General features: G+C 40.2%; 1 protein-coding gene across 5 annotated transcripts in view; it reads left to right on the top strand.

The window, feature by feature from the left end:
* Positions 1-21,499, top strand: part of si:dkey-220o5.5 (actin filament-associated protein 1-like 2) — a 70,508-nt gene that overhangs the window by 40,491 nt on the left and 8,518 nt on the right. For 3 of the 5 annotated variants that reach the window (XM_048209151.1, XM_048209150.1, XM_048209153.1), the window contains exons 4-11: positions 3,227-3,323; positions 4,676-4,887; positions 6,199-6,375; positions 7,767-7,859; positions 8,215-8,308; positions 14,482-14,729; positions 15,626-15,729; positions 15,873-15,993. In XM_048209151.1, the coding sequence (XP_048065108.1) occupies positions 3,227-3,323; positions 4,676-4,887; positions 6,199-6,375; positions 7,767-7,859; positions 8,215-8,308; positions 14,482-14,729; positions 15,626-15,729; positions 15,873-15,993 (1,146 nt within the window). Of the gene's footprint in view, positions 1-3,226; positions 3,324-4,675; positions 4,888-6,198; positions 6,376-7,766; positions 7,860-8,214; positions 8,309-14,481; positions 14,730-15,625; positions 15,730-15,872; positions 15,994-21,285; positions 21,369-21,499 lie in introns of all 5 variants that reach the window. The other 2 variants (XR_007187391.1, XM_048209152.1) reach the window with 2 other exon arrangements.

Here is a 21,499-nt window from a genome sequence, read left to right as displayed (position 1 = left end):
TAATTAGAATATCATGAAAAAGTTCATTTTTTTATTGTAAATTATTTTTAAAAATGAAACTTTCATATATTCTAGATTCCCTACATGTAAAGTAAAACATTTCAAAAGTTTTATTTTTAATTTTGATGATTAGAGCGTACAGCTCATGAAAGTCAAAAATCCAGTATCTCAAAATATTAGAATATTTCCTAAGATCAATCAAAAAATGGATTTTCAAAACAGTAAAGTTCAAGTTCTTTAAAGTATGTTCATTTGTACACTCAATACTTAGTCAGCAGCACATATTACAGCAAATGACTTGCTCCTAGCACAAATTACAGCATCAGTGAAGTGTGGCATGGAAGTGATCAGCCTGTGGCACTATTGAGGCACTATCTGTATATTGTTGGATCGACTGTTTCTCATCTTTCTCTTGAAAATGTCCCATAGATTCAGGGGTCAGGCATGTTGGCTGGCCAATAAAACACAGTAATATCATGGTCAGCAAACCACTTGGAAGTGGTTTTTGCACTGTGGGCAGGTGCTAAAGTCCTGCTGGAAAAGGAAATCAGCTCCATAAAGCTTGTCACCAGATGGAAGCATAAAGTGCTCCAAAATCTCCTGGAAGATGGCTGCATTGACTTTGCACTTGATAAAACACAATGGACCAACACCAGCAGATGTCACGGCCCCCCAAATCATTACTGACTTCAGAAACTTCACACTAGACTTCAAGCAGCTTGGATTCTGTGCCTCTCCAGTCTTCCTTCAGACTCTGGGACCATGATTTCAACATGAAATGCAAAATTTACTTACTTACTTATCTGAAAAGAGGACTTTCGACCACTGTTCACTGTCCAGTTCTTTTTCTCCTTAGCCCAGGTAAGATGCTTCTGACGTTGTTTCTGTTTCAGAAGTGGCTTGGTAGTCCTTTTCCTGAAGATGTCTGAGTGTGGTGACTCTTGATGCGCTGACTCCGGCTTCATTCGACTCATTGTGAAGCTCTCCCAAGTGTTTGAATCAGCTTTACTTGACAGTATTCTCAAGCTTGTGGTCATCCCTGTTGCTTGTGCACCTTTGCCTACCCAATTTCTTCCTTCTAATCAACTTTGCATTTAATATGCTTTGATACATCACTCTGTAAACAGCCACCACATTCAGTAGTGACCATCTGTAACTTACTCTCTTTGTGGAGGGTGTGCCAAGTCAGCAGTCTTCCCCATTAGTGTGGTTTCAAAGAACAAGAGATACCCCAAAAATGTATACTGTAGGGATGGTCATTTAATGAAACTCAAATGTAAATATTCTAATATTTTGAGATACTGGACTCTAATCAACAAATTAAAAAAAAAAAAAACTTTTGAAATGTTTTACTTTACATGTAGGGAATCTAGTATAAATGAAAGTTTCATTTTTTAAAATAATTTACAATAAAAAAATGAACTTTTTCACGATATTCTAATTATATGACCAGCACCTGTAAGTGCATACGTAAGTGACTGGTCATAGAGCATACGGCACTCGCACTGACCAAAGTTTACAAAGACTGACTGTTTTGTCCACACTTTTTGATTATCGCTGTTGTAATGTTTTGGGAAACCATAATGCGTATCCATCGACTGAAACATACATTATCTGAACTCTGTCTGTCTGTTTTCCACGTTGCTATTTTCAACAAACCATATTAGCCTATAGATGAGTCATCAATCGAGATGAACTGCGGTACAAGTGCGTGCCGAACCGTAAGTGGAGAACAGTACAGTTCAATTTTTATTTTTTTTTACCCGAGAACCGTTGCACCCCTAGTTCCAACATGGAGGCAAAAATTGGAGATAAAATGGTTAAAGACCCTTGCTTCAAGTCAGTCCCTTTTAGTCTATTATTTGGTCATTTTCTGCAGGTTAAAAGCATTTTCTTAACAAATGTTTAAGCAGGACTTGACTTTAATCAAGCTATAAAGACCAATCAAGCAAAACAACAACAACAGCAATAATAATAGCCAACATAAATGCTTCAATAATATCCTTATGGCATTCGTATTCAATTGTGCTTTAAAAGTGCCTTTATTGTAAGTATACTTCACTTTTTTCTTTTCTTTCTTTCTTTCTTTTTTTTTTTTCTTTTGTTATTTTCTTTAGGTGGATTCTTTTTTTGGAGGTTATGCCAATGCACTTCCCAAAGAAAACTTGCATTGAATCTTGAAAAATATAAAGTTAAGGCGAATGGGAATTACATGAACTTGAAGAGTACAGGACTTAAGACCTTAAAAATTCTGCTTTCTGCATTTGCTTTTTTGTTTTCAACTCCCAGAAGGCTTTGTTTCAGTGCCACTGATTTTCCCTCAATGTCCGACTACAAATTACTGACCCCACTGCAGACCACAGCCATTGTCCTTCAGCTGTGCTCCTCTAGAACAGTCTGCACCATACTCTCATAAACACTGTGGACTGACTGACCCTTAGTACAACTAAAAACATAGTCTCTCTCTCTCTCTTCCTATAAATGTTATGCTGCACTTAAACTCTGGGTTTTAAGCTCCATATGAGATAGATTTCAGCTCAGTTTTGTTTTCCTCCATGTAAACCTCAGATACAGTGCCTCTCATGTGCACATTCAGGTGATCACTCTGGCTAGCTGTGTTGCTGTCATTTATAGCTGTGTGGTTTGTCATGAACAGCTCATGTGAGTTCTGATTGATCAGGGTCCAGATTTTGTTGTGTGGTCTTCACTGTGGCTTTGCCTCTACAGTGTTGATTTATATATTTAATTACAGGGTCAGTTAAAAAAGAAAGAAATTAATACTTTTATTCATCAAGGATGAATTAAATTAATGGAAAGAGACTTGTATAATGGTATAATGTTTTTTCAAATCAATGTTATTCTTTTAAAATTTCCACAAATTTATGAAGCAACACTGCTACTGATACACTGATGATAATAATAGAATAACCAACTTTCTTGAGCACCAAATCAGCATACAAGAATGATTTCTGATGGATCATGTGACACTGGAGACTGGAGTAATGCTGAAAATTGTGCTGAAAATTCATCTTTGGCATCACAGGAATAAAGTACATTTCAAAACGTATTAAAATAGAAAACAGTTATTTAAAATTGTCGTAATATTTCAATATTACTATTACTTATTTTACTGTATTTTTGTCCAAATAAATTCAAAATTGGTATGCATAAAAGGTGTCCTTACTTTGAAAATACATTTAATGTGCTTTTCTTTGTGTGTTTTCAGTCTATGAGTTCTGCTGTCCCCCCACACCCCCCTTGTTTAGAGGATGAGGACTGTTACGAGGAGGCAGAACCGTTTGTCCCGGCCAGTCAGACTACAGGTCAGTGTGACAGCTGACTAATATAAGACAAGTAGCTGAATATTACAATGAATATCACAAATTTAAAGCAGTTGCTATATTAGTTCATTTTTAAAGTGATAGTTCTCTCATTTACTTACCTTTGTGTCATTCCAAACCTGCATGATTTTTTTTACATGGTACAAGAGACGATTCAGCAGTTTAAAGAGTTAATTCACCCAAAAATTAAAATTCTGTCATTTATTACTCACGTAAGACCTCCGTTCATCTTCGGAACACAAATTAAGATATTTTTAATAAAATCTGATGGCTCAGTGAGGCCTCCATTGTCAGCAAGATAATTAATACTTTCAACATATTTAAAACAGTTCATGTGACTACATTGGTTCAACCTTAATGTTATTGTTACAACCGGCTCACAACTGTAACATGAATGAGAGGCAACACGGACAGGCAAGTAGAGAAAAGAGATGATTTATTCAACAAAATAACATTTAACAAAAAGTATTCAAACAATCAGTAGTCAGTATATGGGCGTCAGTAGTGAAGAGTGCATGGAAGAGGACTGTAAGCTCCAGGTTAGCATGGATGTTAACACAAATAAATATAATCAACAGAAAAACAATAGAAGATCTATTTATAATAGAATAGAAGTCGCTAGGTCAAGTGCAGTCACATCTTAACGCGTCCCCACCAATCCACTGTAATCCTTATAGCCCCAATGATGAGCCTCAGGTGGCAAAACCACACCCCCACAAACATCATACCTACAAACCAAACACAAAAGAAAAAACACAGGCCCAGCACTGACTGGGACCTGACAGTTATGAAGCGATGAAAATATCTAGTGATGGGCGATGTGATGGGGAATATCTAGTGATGTTCAAAACACTGCTTCATGAAGCTTTGAAGCTTTACGAATCTTTTGTTTCGAATCAGTGTATCAAACTGCCAAAATCACGTGATTTCAGTAAACGAGGCTTCGTTACGTCATAAGTGTTTACTTAAAGTTGCAAAAACAAAAACATTATTTAGTTTTTTTTGCACACAAAAAGTATTTTCGCCACTTCATAACATTAAGGTTGAACCACTGTAGTCACATGAACTGTTTTAAATATGTCTTTCGTAGCTTTCTGGGCATCTGAAAGTGTTAATTATCTTGCTGGCAATGCAGGCCTCACTGAGCCATCGGATTTTATCAAAAATATCTAAATTTCTGTTCCAAAGATGAACAAAGGTCTTACGGGTGTTGAACGACATGACGGTAAGTAATTAATGACACAATTTTCATTTTTTGGTGAACTAATCCTTTAATAAATCAACTGTGTGAGATTAAAAACGTTGTAATGCTAAAATCTCTATCTTTGCCTCAGATAAAGTGGACTCAGACAGCAGTCACTATGAGTCATATGGTGAAGAGGAGGAAGAGTTTGTGAAGGACAGAGCTCACTACATCCAGTGGAGCTCCTCTCAACCCTGCTTAAGACCCGTGCCAGAGTCACGCATTTGCGGATACCTTTGGAGGAAGAAGTGGTTGGGTCAGTGGACCCGCCAGCTCTTCATTATTAAGCACGACTCACTACTGGTGAGAGCCTCAGTTCGGTTTCATCTATTTAAAAATATGCTTCTATTATTCCCAACTGCTTTGTGCTTTGCTATTTTGTTAACACAGGCATCTCCCATTTATGTGCTATTAGGTAGTGCATTTCTCTTAGGGCTGGGCATTGACACAAATTTCACGATTCGATTTCGATTCAATTTGATTTGATTCGATTCAATACCGATTAATTTGGGCCTATGATGTACAGTATATGAATTTTTTTCAAGGAAAACAGTACTGTATCTCAATTCTGTAACCTATACAGGGAACCCCAGTTGGTACACCACTATAATATTAAGGGCCAGATTTACTAAACAGGGCAAATTAGCATGAGAGTGCAAATGCGCCGATGGAGTGGCAAGTTTTGCGCGTGATTTACTTTTTTAATTAAAGAACATGGACACAGTCAAATCATTTACATAATGACCAACACAATCTACCAAGAGCAGTGCAAATTAGCTTTGGGTCACAAATAAGCAGAGCTGATGCTCATCAGGTGCGGGTCGGCACAGGTGCAACTTGTTACATGTAATCAAAACATGCACACACACACACACACATATATATATATATATATATATATATATATATATATATATATGCAGATTTTACGCATATGCTTTTCTCAGGAAACTAAATAATAAGTAAAAATAACATGGCTTGGCAAATGATATGTTCTCTGGCATTCCAAAGAAATTAATAAGAGTGGAAAATATTTTCTCCCTCCTACCAGGCACTCTCTGTTCTCTGCGGTGTCCTCCTAGCAACAATTACAACCATGTCGCAAAATGTGATAAGATATGCTTTTTTGGGGCATTTAATAATGCCGCAAATACCAGTAACATTTGTAGCAAATTAGCTCTAAAATTATATGAATTATAACTAGATATAATTAATTATAAATATTTGGATCAGTTAATAGAATTAACTTAATGTAGTAAAATTAATATTACAATCAATTAATCTGTTTCATTTCCGGGCTATGGGAAATAACATTCTTACTGTACAGTACTACTCAGAGCATGTTGTCAAAATCTGCATGATTAGGGACTCCAGTATATGAGCATGAAACACGGACAACTCTAGAGTTCAACTAATTGCATTTAAAATTGCAACTAATTGCAACTAAAATAAATTTTCATTTACTGTAATAACATGAAATTACATGTGGTTAAGTCTCTAAAACATTGCATTCAGTCTACATCTGTCTTCTATTTACATTTTTTACATCTTTACAAAGAACTGCATGTTGTAAGTTACTGTTCAGTTTGTAATACATGCATTTTTCCCTGGCAGTGTTTTAAGTGTGCTAAAGACTTACACCCTCTACTGGAGCTAAACCTCACGGGTTGCTACGTGGTCTACAAATCTAAAAACAGCAAGAAGATGCAGCACGAGCTGAAGGTGGTGGCCGGTGCCGACACAATCATCTTGGGCTTCCAGAGCAGCACGCAGGCTGAAGAGTGGAGGAAGGTCTGATCAAGTCTAAACTTAGACTTACGTATACATTAAACTTAAAGTCAAAATGAAATGGAAGTAGCAACAGATCTTTTCTTCTATATTGTGACGTACACTCACCAGCCACTTTACATCCGTACATCAACTGCTTGTTAATGCAAATATCTAATCAGCCAATCACATGGCAGCAACTCATTGCATTTAGGTATGTAGACATGGTCAAGATGAAGTCCAAACTTAGCATCAGAATTAAGAAGAATGGTGATTTAAGTGACTTTGAATGTGGCATGGTTGTTGGTGCCAGACGGGCTGGTCTTGAGTATTTTAGAAACTGCTGATCTGGGATTTTCATACACAACCATCTTCAACTGAATGGCAGTTCTATGGGCGAAAATGCCTTGTTGATGCCAGAGGTCAGAGGAGAATGGCGAGACTGTTTTGAGCTGATAGAGAGGCAATAGTAACTCAAACAACCACTCGTTACAACCAAGGTCTGCAGAAGAGCATCTTTAAATGCACAGCACGTCGAACCTTGAAATACATGAGCTACAGCAGCAGAAGACTACACTGGCTGCCACTTCTGTCAGCTAAGAACAGGAAACTGAGGCTGCAGTTCGCACAGGTTCACAAAAATTGGACAATAGAAGATTGGAAAAACGTTGCCTTGTCTGATGATTCTCGAGGTTTGCTGCAACATTTAGTTGGTAGGGTCAGAATTCGGCATAAACAACATGAAAGCATGGATCCTTGTATGTAACGGTAATGGTTCAGGCTGCTGGTGGTGGTGTATTGGTGTGGGGATATTTTCTTTGCACACTTTGGGCCCCTTAGTACCAATTTTAAATGGCACAGCCTTCCTGATTATTGTTGCTGACCATATCCATCCCTTTATGACCACAGTGTACCCATCTTCTGATGACTACTTCCAGCAGGATAACATGCCAGAGAGTTCACTGTACTCAAATGGCCTCCACAGTCACCAGATCTCAATCCAATAGAGCAACTTTGGGATGTGGTGGAACAGGAGATTCACATCTTGGATGTGCAGCTGACAAATCTGCAGCAACTATGTGATGCTATCATGCCAATATGGACCAACATATTTGAGGAATGTTTCCAGAACCTTGTTGAATCTATGCCACAAAGAATTAAGGCAATTCTGAAGGCAAAATGACCCCCTTACTGCAACCCAGTAACTAGCAAGGTGTTCCTAATAAAGTGGCTGGTGAGTGTACATCCGAGTGTAACAGATTATCAAAAAAAGACCAAATGTAGGGTGAGGACTTCTATCCATCGGTTGTTGATTGGATTTGATGTGGCCGTTGCACTCAAAATACATAGGGTTTTCATTTCATGTCAACTTTAAACTGTAACTTTAACTTTTTTATTGTTTGTCTCCTTTGTAGATTATAGAAGAAGTGAGTGGCTCCTCTTATTATGAGCCTGAATCCCAAAGCTCCTCATCCATCCTGAGAAGCGAGAGGCTGGACTCCTGCAGGGTAAATCACACATACTCACTGACACCATGCCAGTTTCTGCTCTCTATGTTAACAACATTATCAATGTGATGGACACAGCAAGAGAGTAACAGCATAACTTCATTTCTCTGAAAGAGATGTTACTGAATTAGCTTGGAGGTTATTCATCTGGAGACTTTTCCCTTACGTCCATTCCATAGAGTCTCTTTCATGAATGTTCTGCTGGCTTGAGCCATGTACTAAACTGATTAGCAAAGTCTTGTGTTCCATCTTAAGCCAATTTGTAAATAAAGGCCTGACTTACCTGTGTTGGAGAACATTCTGTGCCTGCTTATGTCAATTAGCGAGTTCTTATGATCTCTCTTTCTCGCTGTAGTCAAGTACTGTCCTCCATACAGACTCGGATGAAGAGAAAATCTCAAGTCTTCCATCTGCAATTAGCAGTGTGGAGATTAAAGACAAAGACAGAGGTGAGCAGATACATTTGCGTTTGGACACACAAAGGAGTTAGTTGGATGATGAAAAGTGGGTGTTTTGTATCAAAATGGAACCAAGTTTTTGGAGGGGAAGGGTTGAAAAATAAGAGAGCTTGTCTGCATCTGAAATCACATACTTCCTTATTATATAGCAGGTGAAAAACTGTATGTGAAAAGAGAAATTTGTTTGAATTCACAGTTTTCATAAAAAGAGTCGGCAAGATTCTGATGTGTGCATCCAGTGGACACTTTAATATCCCATGAAGCCACAAGAAATAGATTTGTGAATGGTAGTGTAGCAACACATCTGACGCTGGTAGGTCACATGACAATGAGAACATGATGGATGTAGTAAGTCCGAATTCTGTAAACTGTAAACATTTAGTGAAAGGCTCTCTCTATGAATGCAATGCTAATCTTTAAAAAAAAAAAAAAAAAAAAATAGGGTAGAATGAAGTGACATTTTTGTACTCACCCTTCAACCACCGAACATTGAAAGGACATTTAAAAGTGTAAAATGATTAACAAATTACTACAACAGACAATGAATAACCCCAAAAGCTTGATTCTTTCTGCAGCAATATGATGAATTGGTTAAATATCACGCTTAATATTTGTCTATATTATGTAATGTGTGCCTTTAATCAAAAATGTTCATTAACTTTAGCATTGAGTGATAATATTTCAAAGTGCTTTCTGTCATTTTGACAGATAACATATATTCTATTTACCTGCTTTAGAAACATTCCAGTACACACTGCTAATAGGGATTAGAAGTGAAAAGGAGAGACAATCACATTTTAAAGAAGGGGTGTTCAAACTCAGTCCTGGAGGACCACTGTCCTGCAGAGTTTAGCTCCAACCCCAATTAAACACACCCAAACCAGCTAATCAGGATCTGACTAGGCATATAGAAACTTCCAGGCAGGTTTTTTGATACCAAACCTGTAAAAGTGATGTGAGGATTTGGGGAGAAAACAAGAGATTATTAGTGCATTCCAGTGAATCATTCATAGGATATATTGTATAGTAAACTGGGAGAGCAGACCACAAATGCACAGTATACAGTGGTGTGAAAAAGTGTTTGCCTCCTACCTGATTTTTTTTTTTTTTTTTTGCATGTTTGTCACACTTTAATGTTTCAGATCATTAAACTAATTTAAATATTAATCAAAGATAACACAAGTAAACACAACATGCAGTTTTTAAATGAAGGTTTTTATTATGAATGGAAAACAAAATCCAAACCCACATGGCCCTGTGTGAAAAAGTGCTTGCCCCCTAAACCTAATAACTGGTTGGGCCACCCTTAGCAGCAAACACTTTTTCACACCACTGTATATTGTCTTTTTTCATTGGAATACAAAGAAAAAAATAATAATCATGAGGAAAAGAATGCAGCAGACTGAAAAGAGCACTTGCAACAGATATTCTTGTGATACCAAATCACATTAAAATACCAAGCGTTATGTTCTTCTGACAACTGAAAATAAAACATAAAGAAAAATTGACAGCTCATTCAGTCAAACTGGCTGATAGTTATTATTTTGGGTAACACTTCAGTATAGGGAACAGGTATTCACTAATAACTACAAATTTTGCCTCAGCGTTTCGGGCTGTGCAAAACCAACTCAATGGAGTTAACTGTCAACTTAAATGGAGAAATACTGAGATCTCACATTTAAATATATTTCAAATCAGAATTTAAATCTCACATTAACAGTCCCACAAATGTTATTTCTTGTGCTTAAATAGCATTAAAGAAAGTGCACATTTCAGATTGTTTAAGCTAATGCGCATGTGCAGTCCTAAGCGTGTCTCAGGACACTGATTGATTCTATGGTAACTGGAGCTTTTAACGACCACTGCAGTGATTTTACTTTACCAATTGCCAATTGGCTCTTATCTTTAGAAGGTGGGACTTATGCCGCCACATTGCTTGTTGCAGTTTCTCCCATTCATAGTAGTATGAGTGGACTGTCTTGGTAAATAAACAGTCTTTGGCTTGGTGATGTCAGCCATAAAGGAAAGTTGTTTCAGAGGGGGATCAAGTTATTACATTTTGATTGCCCATTCATTCAACAACCATTTCATTCAAAAGATCTGTCGCTGTTTCTGTTACATCATGACTTTATGCACTCCAGCCTACCAAGGTTGCAATTTGTTATTTCATTTTAAATGAAAAATTATGCAATTTTTGCACAATAAAGTGCACTGATGAATCATTCACCATAACATCAGGAACAAATTTTAAGAATGTAAAAAGGGTCAGTTTTGATTCCATTGTTTAATGTCTGCATTTCCCATAGTTCTTTGTTGTCATTCCGAAACTCAATGCTGTTTCTAATTAAAGGAGTCTGCCAACAACATATGCTTAATACCCCTTATGTGGAGAAGGTCTGCATACATTGCATCTGTGCTAGCCCTGCTATTAGCACAAATGTGTCATTGTTCACTCGCTAGTGTTTTGGTGTTATTCATTAGGGGCTAAATTCACTGCATGCCGTACAGGACACTGGCTGGGTGTTTTCCACACTGTGTCATTGTCTGTGGATGGATTCCTGTGAGATTTTATTGTCACCTTTGACATTGAGGTGACAACCACAGCAATGAACTCAGAAGTTGGGTTTTAAATATTTGGGTGAACTTTTTGATAGTGGCTCAGCATTTATGGAAGAAGAGCGTGTATTTGTTTATGAAGTAGGAAAAGCTATTTATTTTATGAAAGAAATAAGCTAATTAGATTTTGGGGAAGATCAAAAGTTTAGTTGAAACTTAGAAGTGGCTACGGCTTACCACTTGCTGAGTAATGTTTTAATGTTTTGTTATTGAAAACGTGCGCTCACTGATTACAGACGTGTAGATGTCTACTTCACGTGTCTCCACAAACAACTTAAAAGGGAAACCTTCAAACAAGTTTATTTGTTTATATGTGTTTGCATAAGCATACTTTGATTATAGACTCAGATGTTTGTTTTATGCTAAAGTGTGTAATTTCTGTGCCACTAGCTTCAGCCAAACAGAATGGCAAAAATTGTTTGAAATGTTTTCAAGTATGATCTTCTAAACGCTCCCCCTATTTGCAATTGGTCGGTTAACAGACACCCAAACATACATCACTGGTTGAGCCAAGTCAGGATGTTTAAACAATTCTTAGCGATTTCCAGTTTTGATTCCAATAAGGTTTACATTTAGCTGTCCAACATATTCATTATGTGTCTTTTATTTAATATGGACCCGCAGAAAAAACCTGCAGCAACAACTTAAAAGTAGCCCAACTTGGCAACACTGGATATGTGTGTGCAACGAAAACTGTGCAATTACCGAATCGAGTTCTCTTTCGCATCTACATGCGCTTACATGGTTTAAAATCACATTAAAATGCACACACATGAATCAAAATTTTAATTTTGTAACAAGTATCTGATTCCACAATTTGAATCAATTTTCGTAGCCCAACCCTAACAACTAGTTTACGTTTTCGTTTTTCTTGTGTATGGCAACTATACTGTGAAATACAAGAGAACTTGTCGGTATACTGATAGTTTACTAGCTATATACTTCAGCATACTTGTAGTTTTCTTTACATGAACTTAACATCATACTTATAGTTTACAAATTTATTATTTTTGCATTTTTCGTATACTAAGTTTCTATTTATTTTTTATACATCAACAAATATACCTTTAATTGTACTTTAAAGGGATAGTTCACCCAAAATGAAAATTCTGTCATTAATTTACTCACCTTCATGTCGTTCCAAACCCATAAGACTTTTCGTTTATCTTTGGAACACAAATGAAGATCTTTTTGATGACATCTGAGAGCTTTCTGTCCCTCCGTAGACAGTCCCTCCATAAAACTAAGGTTCATAAAGAGGTTGTAAATCTAATCCATATGAATTGAGCAGTTTAGTCCAAATTTTCTGAAGAGACACGATCACTTTATATAATGAATTTCGAATTTAGACTTTTATTCACACATAAACAGGGCTTGACATTAACTTTTTCATTCACTAGCCACTGTGGCTAGTGGTTTTTCCAAAGTTACTAGCCACTCAGACTTTTCACTGGCCCCAATTTTGCTGTTGGGAAATTACATTTTATATGATTAAAGTTGACTTTGGCATGCTTAAATTACTTGATTTTGAGTCGTTTTACTTGATTTAGAAGATTTAAAACCCTTTCAAACTTTCAAATGCAGATTGACCACCCAAATCAAGACTATATTGTATATCAGCTGGTATGTACAGGTGGGCAAGGGGTGGGCAATATGAGAAATTTATTTTTATTAAGCTATATAAAAATAACAAAGAAGCAAAATAGCAAATTACAAATACAATAGTAAATAAAAAAAAAATCTTCTTTTCAGATACAGTAGGTTTATGTAACATGTATACATTTATTTAACATATTTTGTTGTTTGATTAACATTAATGACAGACAGGTATTTAATTGGACTGCTGAATTCAGGGACGTAATATACTGACACATATTCAGTTCCACCTATTTACGTATACTTAAGCCATAACCGACTATTAACGCGAGATACTACACACGATGGGCATTTTTACATCTGTGTGTGCGTGTATTTGACTATTCAGGCGCAAGGAGAACCGATCGCTCGCGACAGAGAGAGAGCGCACGAGAGAGAGTGCTTCTGTTGTGTCATTCAGCGCAATTCCGCCTATCCCACCTTTACTAACTACAAGTTAATCGATAACGAGTTGTAAATGAAATGTAATTTTGTGATACGACAAGCTTGGCTACCTTTCATTTGGCTGTAGGCTGAAATTATATTCAACCCGCCAAAGTGGCTAGTGGGAGTGGCTGTCTTACCCGCCACAGCTGAAATCTACCCGCATTTGGTGGGTTGGCAGGTGTTAATGTCAAGCCCTGCATATAAACATTCATCAACTAACACATTGGTTGTGGTAAACCAATGAAAGCATGTTTGCTTGACATGCGAGAGCCAGTGAGGTTCGTTCTCGTGTGTTACTCTGCGCGTTTGAGCTTCCGCATGTGGTTTGTTCTCACGCATCAAGCAGGTTCGGTTGAGCTTCTGTTTATGTTTGCTGATCAATATTTATGTGAGTAAAAGCCTAAATTAAATCTTTTCATGATATAAAGCAATCTAGTCTCTTTAGAAAATTTGGACTAAACCAGTCAATTCCTATGGATTAGTTTTTCGATCCCTTTATGAACGTTTTGAAGTGTCAAAGTGTTGGTTGCGTAGCTGTCAATGGAGGGACAGAAAGCTCTCAGATTTCATCAAAAAGATCTTCATTTGTGTTCCGAAGATGAACGAAAGTCTTACAAGTTTCGAACGTCATGAGGGTGAGCAAAAAGTAGACTTGTAGACCCTTATAGCTGATTTGTTAACTCCTATGTACACTACCAGTGAATTTATACCAATGAGTTATGTATTACATAAAGGGACTGGCTCATTTTGCTATTTGACTTGATGTTTTATTTAGAGAATTATTTATTCTGGTAACTGCTTATAATAGAAGCCAGTATAAAGTTTTTTACAATACACTCACATCTTGAAGGAATTGTCAGTAAAATCAGCTAAATGTTTCTATGTGTGTTGAGAGCACTGTGAAGATCAGATTCAGTTCCACCCATGTACTGTACTATTTACTCTAAACTATTCCACCCCACATGTTACTCTAAACTTAAACATGTAAGTTTATGCATAGTGTGTTAAGCATGTGCTGGAGTACTACCTCAAAGAAGCCATTATGTGTGAAAAAGTATAGACTACTCTAAACAAGCCAAACATACTTAAAATAAGTATACCTTTCATACTGTAAGTATATCTCAATCAAAAGATCAGGTATATCATAAGAACAAGTATAGACCAAATATATTAAGACTTTTCTGTGTACTTGTTACATAAAAAGTAGATTGAATGTATTGAATGTATGTATTATATTTCTTTATTTTACAAGTTTACTAAAAGCACAATTATAAACCTCTTTTTTTGTAAGGGAATGGCGTACTAATAGTTGCATCTGCTTTTCAGCTGAAATACTATAAAGTATTTAAACTAAACTCAAATTAAACATGGCAGCTTTAGAAAACACCAGCCAACCAATGTCACGATTTGAAATGTTATGAGCTACACACAAATTATTATCAGGCACTGATAACATGTGTGGACAGACACTTCTGTCTCTCTCTGTCCACTGTCCTCAGCGGCCTTCCTGAACGTGCTGATGAACTGTCAGTGGCAGAGTCTCTGGTGTCGGGTGGAGGATGGGGTTCTGAAGATGTATCGAGATGAGGAGTCAGAAGAGACCCCTCAGTACACGGTTCAGCTCAGAGGGAGTGAGGTCCGTCCCGGCCCAGATACAGCACATGCTTACCGCATTACCATCACACAGCACGGAGACCAGGTGGCTGTACTAGAGGTACGATAAAGATTTTTGCTCATGATTTTTTCAATTTGCTTACCTCAGATTTTGATCTCTATGCTGTGAACTGAAGCTACAGTAGCAACAGTGTTATTTTAATATTATTTATATACTATTATAGTATTTATTAATATTTTGAATGAGATTTAGTTTTCAGTTTAATTTTAGTTTTTTAGTTTTAATAATAAATAATAATTTTTATTATAATTTTTTTAAATATTACTATTTAGCTTTAATTTACTTTTATTTTGGAATTTAAACTAAAATTGGAAGTTTACGTTTTTAATAAATTTTTTATTTTATTTTATTTCAGATTTATTTCAATTAAAAATATTTTAATAGTAACAACATGGCATGAAGTCAGATAGGAGGGTTCAAACATGTTAGGATATTATTTGCTAATATTTTTTTCGCTCCTCACACATCGTTTTAGAGGCAAACATTTCCACACTAACAGAAAGTCCCTGGATATTTAGGGCATGGTACTATGGTAATGCCTTTTTTTTTAACACATACCATGGTTCCGAACAATATCAAAAAAGTACATTACCATAGTGCTTTCATTTATTTATTTATTTTTTTTTTTTTTTTTTTGACATGGTACCATATTCTTTTGTTCATGTACTTTGGTATATATAAAATTAGCACAGTATCTAATCTATGTAATATATGTAAAATTAGCACAGTATCAAATCTATCTAATCAGCACTGGTATCTAACCATCTGATACCAGTGCTGTACCATAGTACTTCAACAGTAAGGCCTACTTATAAAGGACAGGGATGTTTATGAGCAACGTGAATGTGGTCTATTTTGATTTCTTGTCGTTTTGAACTGTTATCACTGTTTTATTAATTACTGTAGATTTTTTTTCTTCATGTATGAATGTACAGGCAAATTGTGAAGATGATAAAGAGCAGTGGGTTCAGCTCCTGCAGGATGGGAGTTCCACTGTAGCTGGTTCTCCATATCAACACACCAGCCACGAGTCACTGAGGTACGCACAATCACATGCTGTCTGTCTGCTGCCATCATTCCATATGAACCAAGGATGAATCACTGAACTACACACACACTCACAAAAATACTCACATTCTTTCTGCATCCTCTTTCCATTCTTCTGTTTCCTCTGTTCCTTAGTGGTCTGAAAAGCCGCAAGTTCCCCACCTCAAACATGTACATGGACGACCCCTTTCAGCAGCTGTGTGGTGGAATCCACTCTCAGCCCATCTATTCAAACTCATCCATACTTGAGCACATGGTACGGTCCAGCAGGGGGGTTTTAAAAGACCAATGAAGAAAGAAGATTAGAAGATTTTAAAAAATCTAATAGTAGTTCTCTGGTTTGAGCAAACTGGTCAGTTTTGTCTGCAGATTAGTTATATGTCACTTGTTATGCTTAGTGTTTAGGCATTTTTTTAAAATCAACAAAATAAATATGTTTGTACACTCCCATTCAGAAGTTTTGAGTTTAAAACATGTTTGTTTGGGGTTTTTTTTAAATAAAAAAAAGTAATTGATCAAAAGTAATAGTAAATACATTTATAGTGTTACAAAAGAGTACTATTTCAAATAAATACTATTCTTTTGAACTTTCTTTTCATCAAAGTATTTTTTTAAAAATGTATAATGGTTTTCACAAAAATATTATAAAACTTACGTTGTGAACATTGATAATAATAATAATAATAATAATAAATGTTTCTTGATCACCAAATCAGCATATTAGTGTCAGACACAGACGAGGACACAGAAGAGGTAAGTGCAACAGTGTTTATTAACAGAGGTTTCAGACACAGGTGGAGAATCTTGACACGTAGAACGGACAATGGGAATCACAATGATAACTTTCCTTGGCAGATGACGACAGAGACACAGATGATGACGGAGGACTCAGGACCAGGGATGAAGATGATGGAGACAATAGCAGGTACAATGTTCAGGTAAGAGAAGATCAGGAAATGTGTAGGGATCGGTGCAAGACCAGACAATGAGTGAGTGGAACTGGTGTGCTTATATGGGGCTCTGGTGATGATGCGCAGGTGTTCAGTATTCCGGTGATTGTGAACGAGTGGGCGTGGCGTAAGTGTCCGTGTCTGAAGGTGCAGGTTGTGTGGCTGTGACAGTACCCCCTCCTCCACGGGCGGCTCCTGACGGCTGGGAATGACGGCGGCGACGGGGTCTACCACGGCTTCGAGGAGCGGGACGGTCTGGATGTTCCTGGTGGAACTCGGTAAGTAGACTGGGGTCAAGGATATCCTGGCGGTTGACCCAGCATCGCTTCTCTGGGCCGTAGTTCTCCCAGTCCACTAGGTATTCCAGTTGGGACCCACGTCGCCGCGAGTCAAGGATAGCTCTCACCCGGTAGATGTTGGTGTCTTCATCGATGGCAGGAGGAGGAGGTACGGCATCATCACCAGGCTCTGTGGAAGGAGGAGACAAAGGGTCAGTGAAGGGTTTGAGAAGTGAAACATGGAAGGATGGTGAGATGCGGTACTGTGCTGGGAGTTGGAGACGGTAGGTCACTTCATTCAGCTGCCTCTCGATGGTGAATGGTCCGATGTACCGGGGACTCAGCTTACGGCAAGGCAGCCGGAGGCGGATGTCCCGAGTGGAGAGCCAAACTTGTTGTCCTGGTTGATATTGAGGAGTGGGTCGTCGGCGGGCGTCAGCTTGCTCCTTGTGCCTCCGGACTGCCTGCTGGAGGTGCACGTGAGCTGAGTCCCAGACCCTCTCGCTCTGTCGGAACCAGTGATCTACCGCTGGGATCTCCGAGGGCTCACCCGACCATGGAAACAAGGGAGGTTGGTATCCTAACACACACTGGAACGGGGGGAGCCCTGTGGTGGACTGCTGGAGGGAATTCTGGGCGTATTCGGCCCAGGGCAGATACTGGCTCCAACAGTCCTGGTTACGGTGACAGTAGACCCTCAGGAACCTCCCGATTTCCTGGATTTTCCGCTCAGTCTGGCAGTTGGTCTGAGGGTGGTATCCTGACGAGAGGCTGACGGATACCCCTAGGAGGCGGAAGAATGCGGTCCAGACCCGGGAGATGAACTGTGGTCCGCGGTCAGAAACGATGTCTTCAGGTAAACCGAAGTGGCGGAAGACGTTGTGAAAGAGTGCCTCGGCCGTTTCGAAGGCCGTTGGTAGTCCTTTGAGAGGAATGAGCTTACAGGATTTCGAGAATCTATCCACCACAACGAGTATACAGGTGAATCCTTGAGAGGAAGGAAGATCTGTCATAAAGTCTATTCCAATGTGGGTCCAGGGTCGTTCTGGGATGGGCAGAGGCACAAGCTTTCCTTCAGGCAATCTCCTAGGGGTATCCGCGATGGCACAGACTGAGCAGCCCCTGATGTACCGGGAGATGTCCTGAGGCATGGATGGCCACCAATAACGTTGTTGAAGGAGCGAGAGGGTCCTTCTCCTGCCTGGGTGTCCAGAGCCCGGAGATGAGTGAGCTAAGTCCAAGAGGGTGATCCGGTGATGAGGTGGAATTTACAATCTACCCTCTGGACCTCCCGGCGGAGCAGGTTGGAGAAGGTTCTCTTGTTGGATCTGTTGGTTGATGGTCCATTGGATAGGGCTTACGATCATGGCTGGAGGGAGGATAGGTTCTGGAGTTTCAGGATCGGGATCTGCCTGGTGAAGACGAGATAGAGCATCCGCACGGTTGTTTTGATCTCCTGGACGGTAGGTAACTTTGAAGTTGAATCTGGTGAAGAATAAAGCCCATCGGGCTTGGCGATGGTTGAGTCTTTTTGCGTCTCGTAGATATTCAAGGTTGCGGTGGTCAGTGATGACTTCAAACGGTAGTTTCGCTCCCTCCAGCCAATGTCGCCACTCCTCCAAGGCTAGCTTAATCGCCAGGAGCTCACGATTGCCAATGTCGTAATTCTGCTCCGCCGGGGATAGCTTCTTGGAATAGAAGGCGCATGGATGGAGTCGTGGAGGATCCCCCTGCCGCTGGGACAGTACCGCTCCAACCCCGGTGGAAGAGGCATCCACCTCAACGATGAACTGGTGGTTTGGGTCAGGATGGATCAGGATTGGAGCGGACTTGAAGGCGAGTTTCAACTGATGGAAGGCGTTCGTGGCCGCGGGGTTCCAGGACAGAGACTTGGGCCGGTTACGGAGAAGAGAGGTGAGTGGTGAACTGAGCATTCTGTAGTTGTTAATGAAACGGCGGTAGAAATTAGCAAAGCCCAGGAACCTCTGAAGCTCCTTGATGGTATTGGGTTGCTTCCAGTGAGTAATGGCTTCCACCTTCCCCTGGTCCATCTTCACACCATTGGGGTCGATGACATAACCCAGGAACTGGACTGAGGAGGTGTGGAATTCGCATGTTTCCAGTTTAAGGTAGAGTTGGTGTTCACGGAGTTTCTGGAGGACGAGTTTGACATGGTTCACATGGTTTTCATAACGATGAGAGTAGATGAGGATGTCGTCGATGTATACAATGACGAACTTGTTCAGGTAATCTCGGAAAACTTCATTCATATAATTCTGGAACACAGACGGACTATTGGACAACCCATACGGCATCACCTGATATTCGTAGTGCCCGGACGGGGTGATGAACGCTGTCTTCCACTCGTCCCCCTTCCGTATGCGAATCAGGTTGTAGGCACTCCTCAAGTCCAGTTTTGAGAATATGGTGGCTCCACGAAGTTGTTCCAGGGCAGCAGGGACCAGAGGAAGGGGATAGCTGAACTTAACTGTCTGTGAATTGAGATGGCGATAGTCAATACACGGCCGCAAGCCTCCGTCCTTCTTGGCCACGAAGAAGAAACTCGACGCGGCAGGGGAAGTCGATGGTCGTATGAATTCCTGCTTAAGGGCTTCTCGAACGTACTCCTCCATGGCCTTCTGCTCCGGGATGGACAATGGATATACTCGTCCCTTTGGTAACGTAGCCCCAGGCAGGAGGTCGATGGCGCAGTCCCATGGCCGATGAGGTGGAAGTTGGGTTGCCAACCGCTTACTGAAGACATCCTGGAACGCCCGATAAGCAGAAGGAATGGTTACTTGGACTTGGGTTTCTGGACTTTCAACTGAGGTAGATTGGATCGGTAGAGATGAATTTCTGGATGAAGAGGATGATTGAAGAACTTTTACAGGTAGGGTGATGCAATGTTCATGGCAGTTCATACCCCACTTGAGGATTTCACCAGTTGGCCAAAGGATGTGAGGTTGGTGTTGGTTTAACCATGGGCGTCCCAGGATAATGTCAGCGGTTGACTCCTCCAGCACCATAAATGTGATGTCCTCCACATGCAAGTGACCGACGCGAAGGATGAGTGTGGGGGAGAAGTAACGGACCTGACCTCGGCCCAGCGGTTTTCCCTGTATGGTCGTTATTTTCAGGTCGACGGGGCTGCGATGACGTTTGGCATTCAGGAGATTGAGGGTTTGTTGGCTGATGAAGTTCCCCGCCGACCCGGAGTCGAGGAGGGCTTGTACTGAAACAGAAGATTGACAATGTCTTAGGTTCACCCAGGTTTTAGTTAAGCGTGCTGTGTGAGGAGGTAATTGGATGGTACTCACCGCTGGACGAGGAGGTCGAACTGGACAGGTGGGTAGTTGATGTCCGTCTCCCCCACAATACAAGCACAACCTTGAGTTGATGCGGCGTTGTCGTTCTGAGGTGGTGAGATGGTATGTATCAACTTGCATGGGTTCAGGTGCTGGAGGCGCGACAGATGGTGAGACGGGCGGAGGATTTACAGCGGGAGCAGTGTGGCTGCAAGCAGCGAGTCGTTGGGAGACCCGGATGTTTTTTTGGATCAAACTTTCTAATCCCAGGGAATCTTCATATACCACAATCAATTGCTGGACTTTTTCGCGCAATCCATGGCGAAAAGCTGTGAGGAGAGCAGTTTCATTCCAGCCGCTGATATAGGCGAGGGTGCGGAAGCGCACAGCATATGAACTCACGGTCTCGTTCCTTTCTTGTCGAATGTTGAATAACTGATCGTGAACGGACAAGTCAGCTGTCTGCTGGCCGAAGACTTCCTTTATCTGGGAACAGAAAGAGGACACGGAACCAAGGATCGCAGAATTGGCTTCCCATAACGATTGGGCCCATTGCAGGGCTTTACCTGATAATAGATTGATGATGAACGCCACCCGGCTTCTTTCAGTGGTGAACAGATGAGCATTGGCTTCCAGGTAAAGAGAGCATTGTAGTAGGAACCCGCTGCAATCCTCCGCCGCGCCGCTGTATGTCGCTGGTTTGGCCATGGGACTCGCAGGGGCAGCTGAAGAAGTGAGCGGTGGAGTAGGTGTTGGTGAGGACGGTGCGGTGGTTGTGGTATTTTGAAGGAGTGAGGACCGTACAGCGTTGACCAGTTCCAGGAAGGGGTCCGTGGTGCGGTCCCCGCCTGTGTCTGAAGAGCTCTGCATCTGGTCTGGTCTTCTGTCAGACACAGACGAGGACACAGAAGAGGTAAGTGCAACAGTGTTTATTAACAGAGGTTTCAGACACAGGTGGAGAATCTTGACACGTAGAACGGACAATGGGAATCACAATGATAACTTTCCTTGGCAGATGACGACGGAGACACAGATGATGACGGAGGACTCAGGACCGGGGATGAAGATGATGGAGACAATAGCAGGTACAATGTTCAGGTAAGAGAAGATCAGGAAACGTGTAGGGATCGGTGCAAGACCAGACAATGAGTGAGTGGAACTGGTGTGCTTATATGGGGCTCTGGTGATGATGCGCAGGTGTTCAGTATTCCGGTGATTGTGAACGAGTG

The sequence above is a fragment of the Megalobrama amblycephala genome, linkage group LG12, assembly GCF_018812025.1.
Source record: "Megalobrama amblycephala isolate DHTTF-2021 linkage group LG12, ASM1881202v1, whole genome shotgun sequence".
NCBI lineage: Eukaryota > Metazoa > Chordata > Actinopteri > Cypriniformes > Xenocyprididae > Megalobrama > Megalobrama amblycephala.
This window is presented reverse-complemented; position numbering and strand designations above follow the sequence as displayed.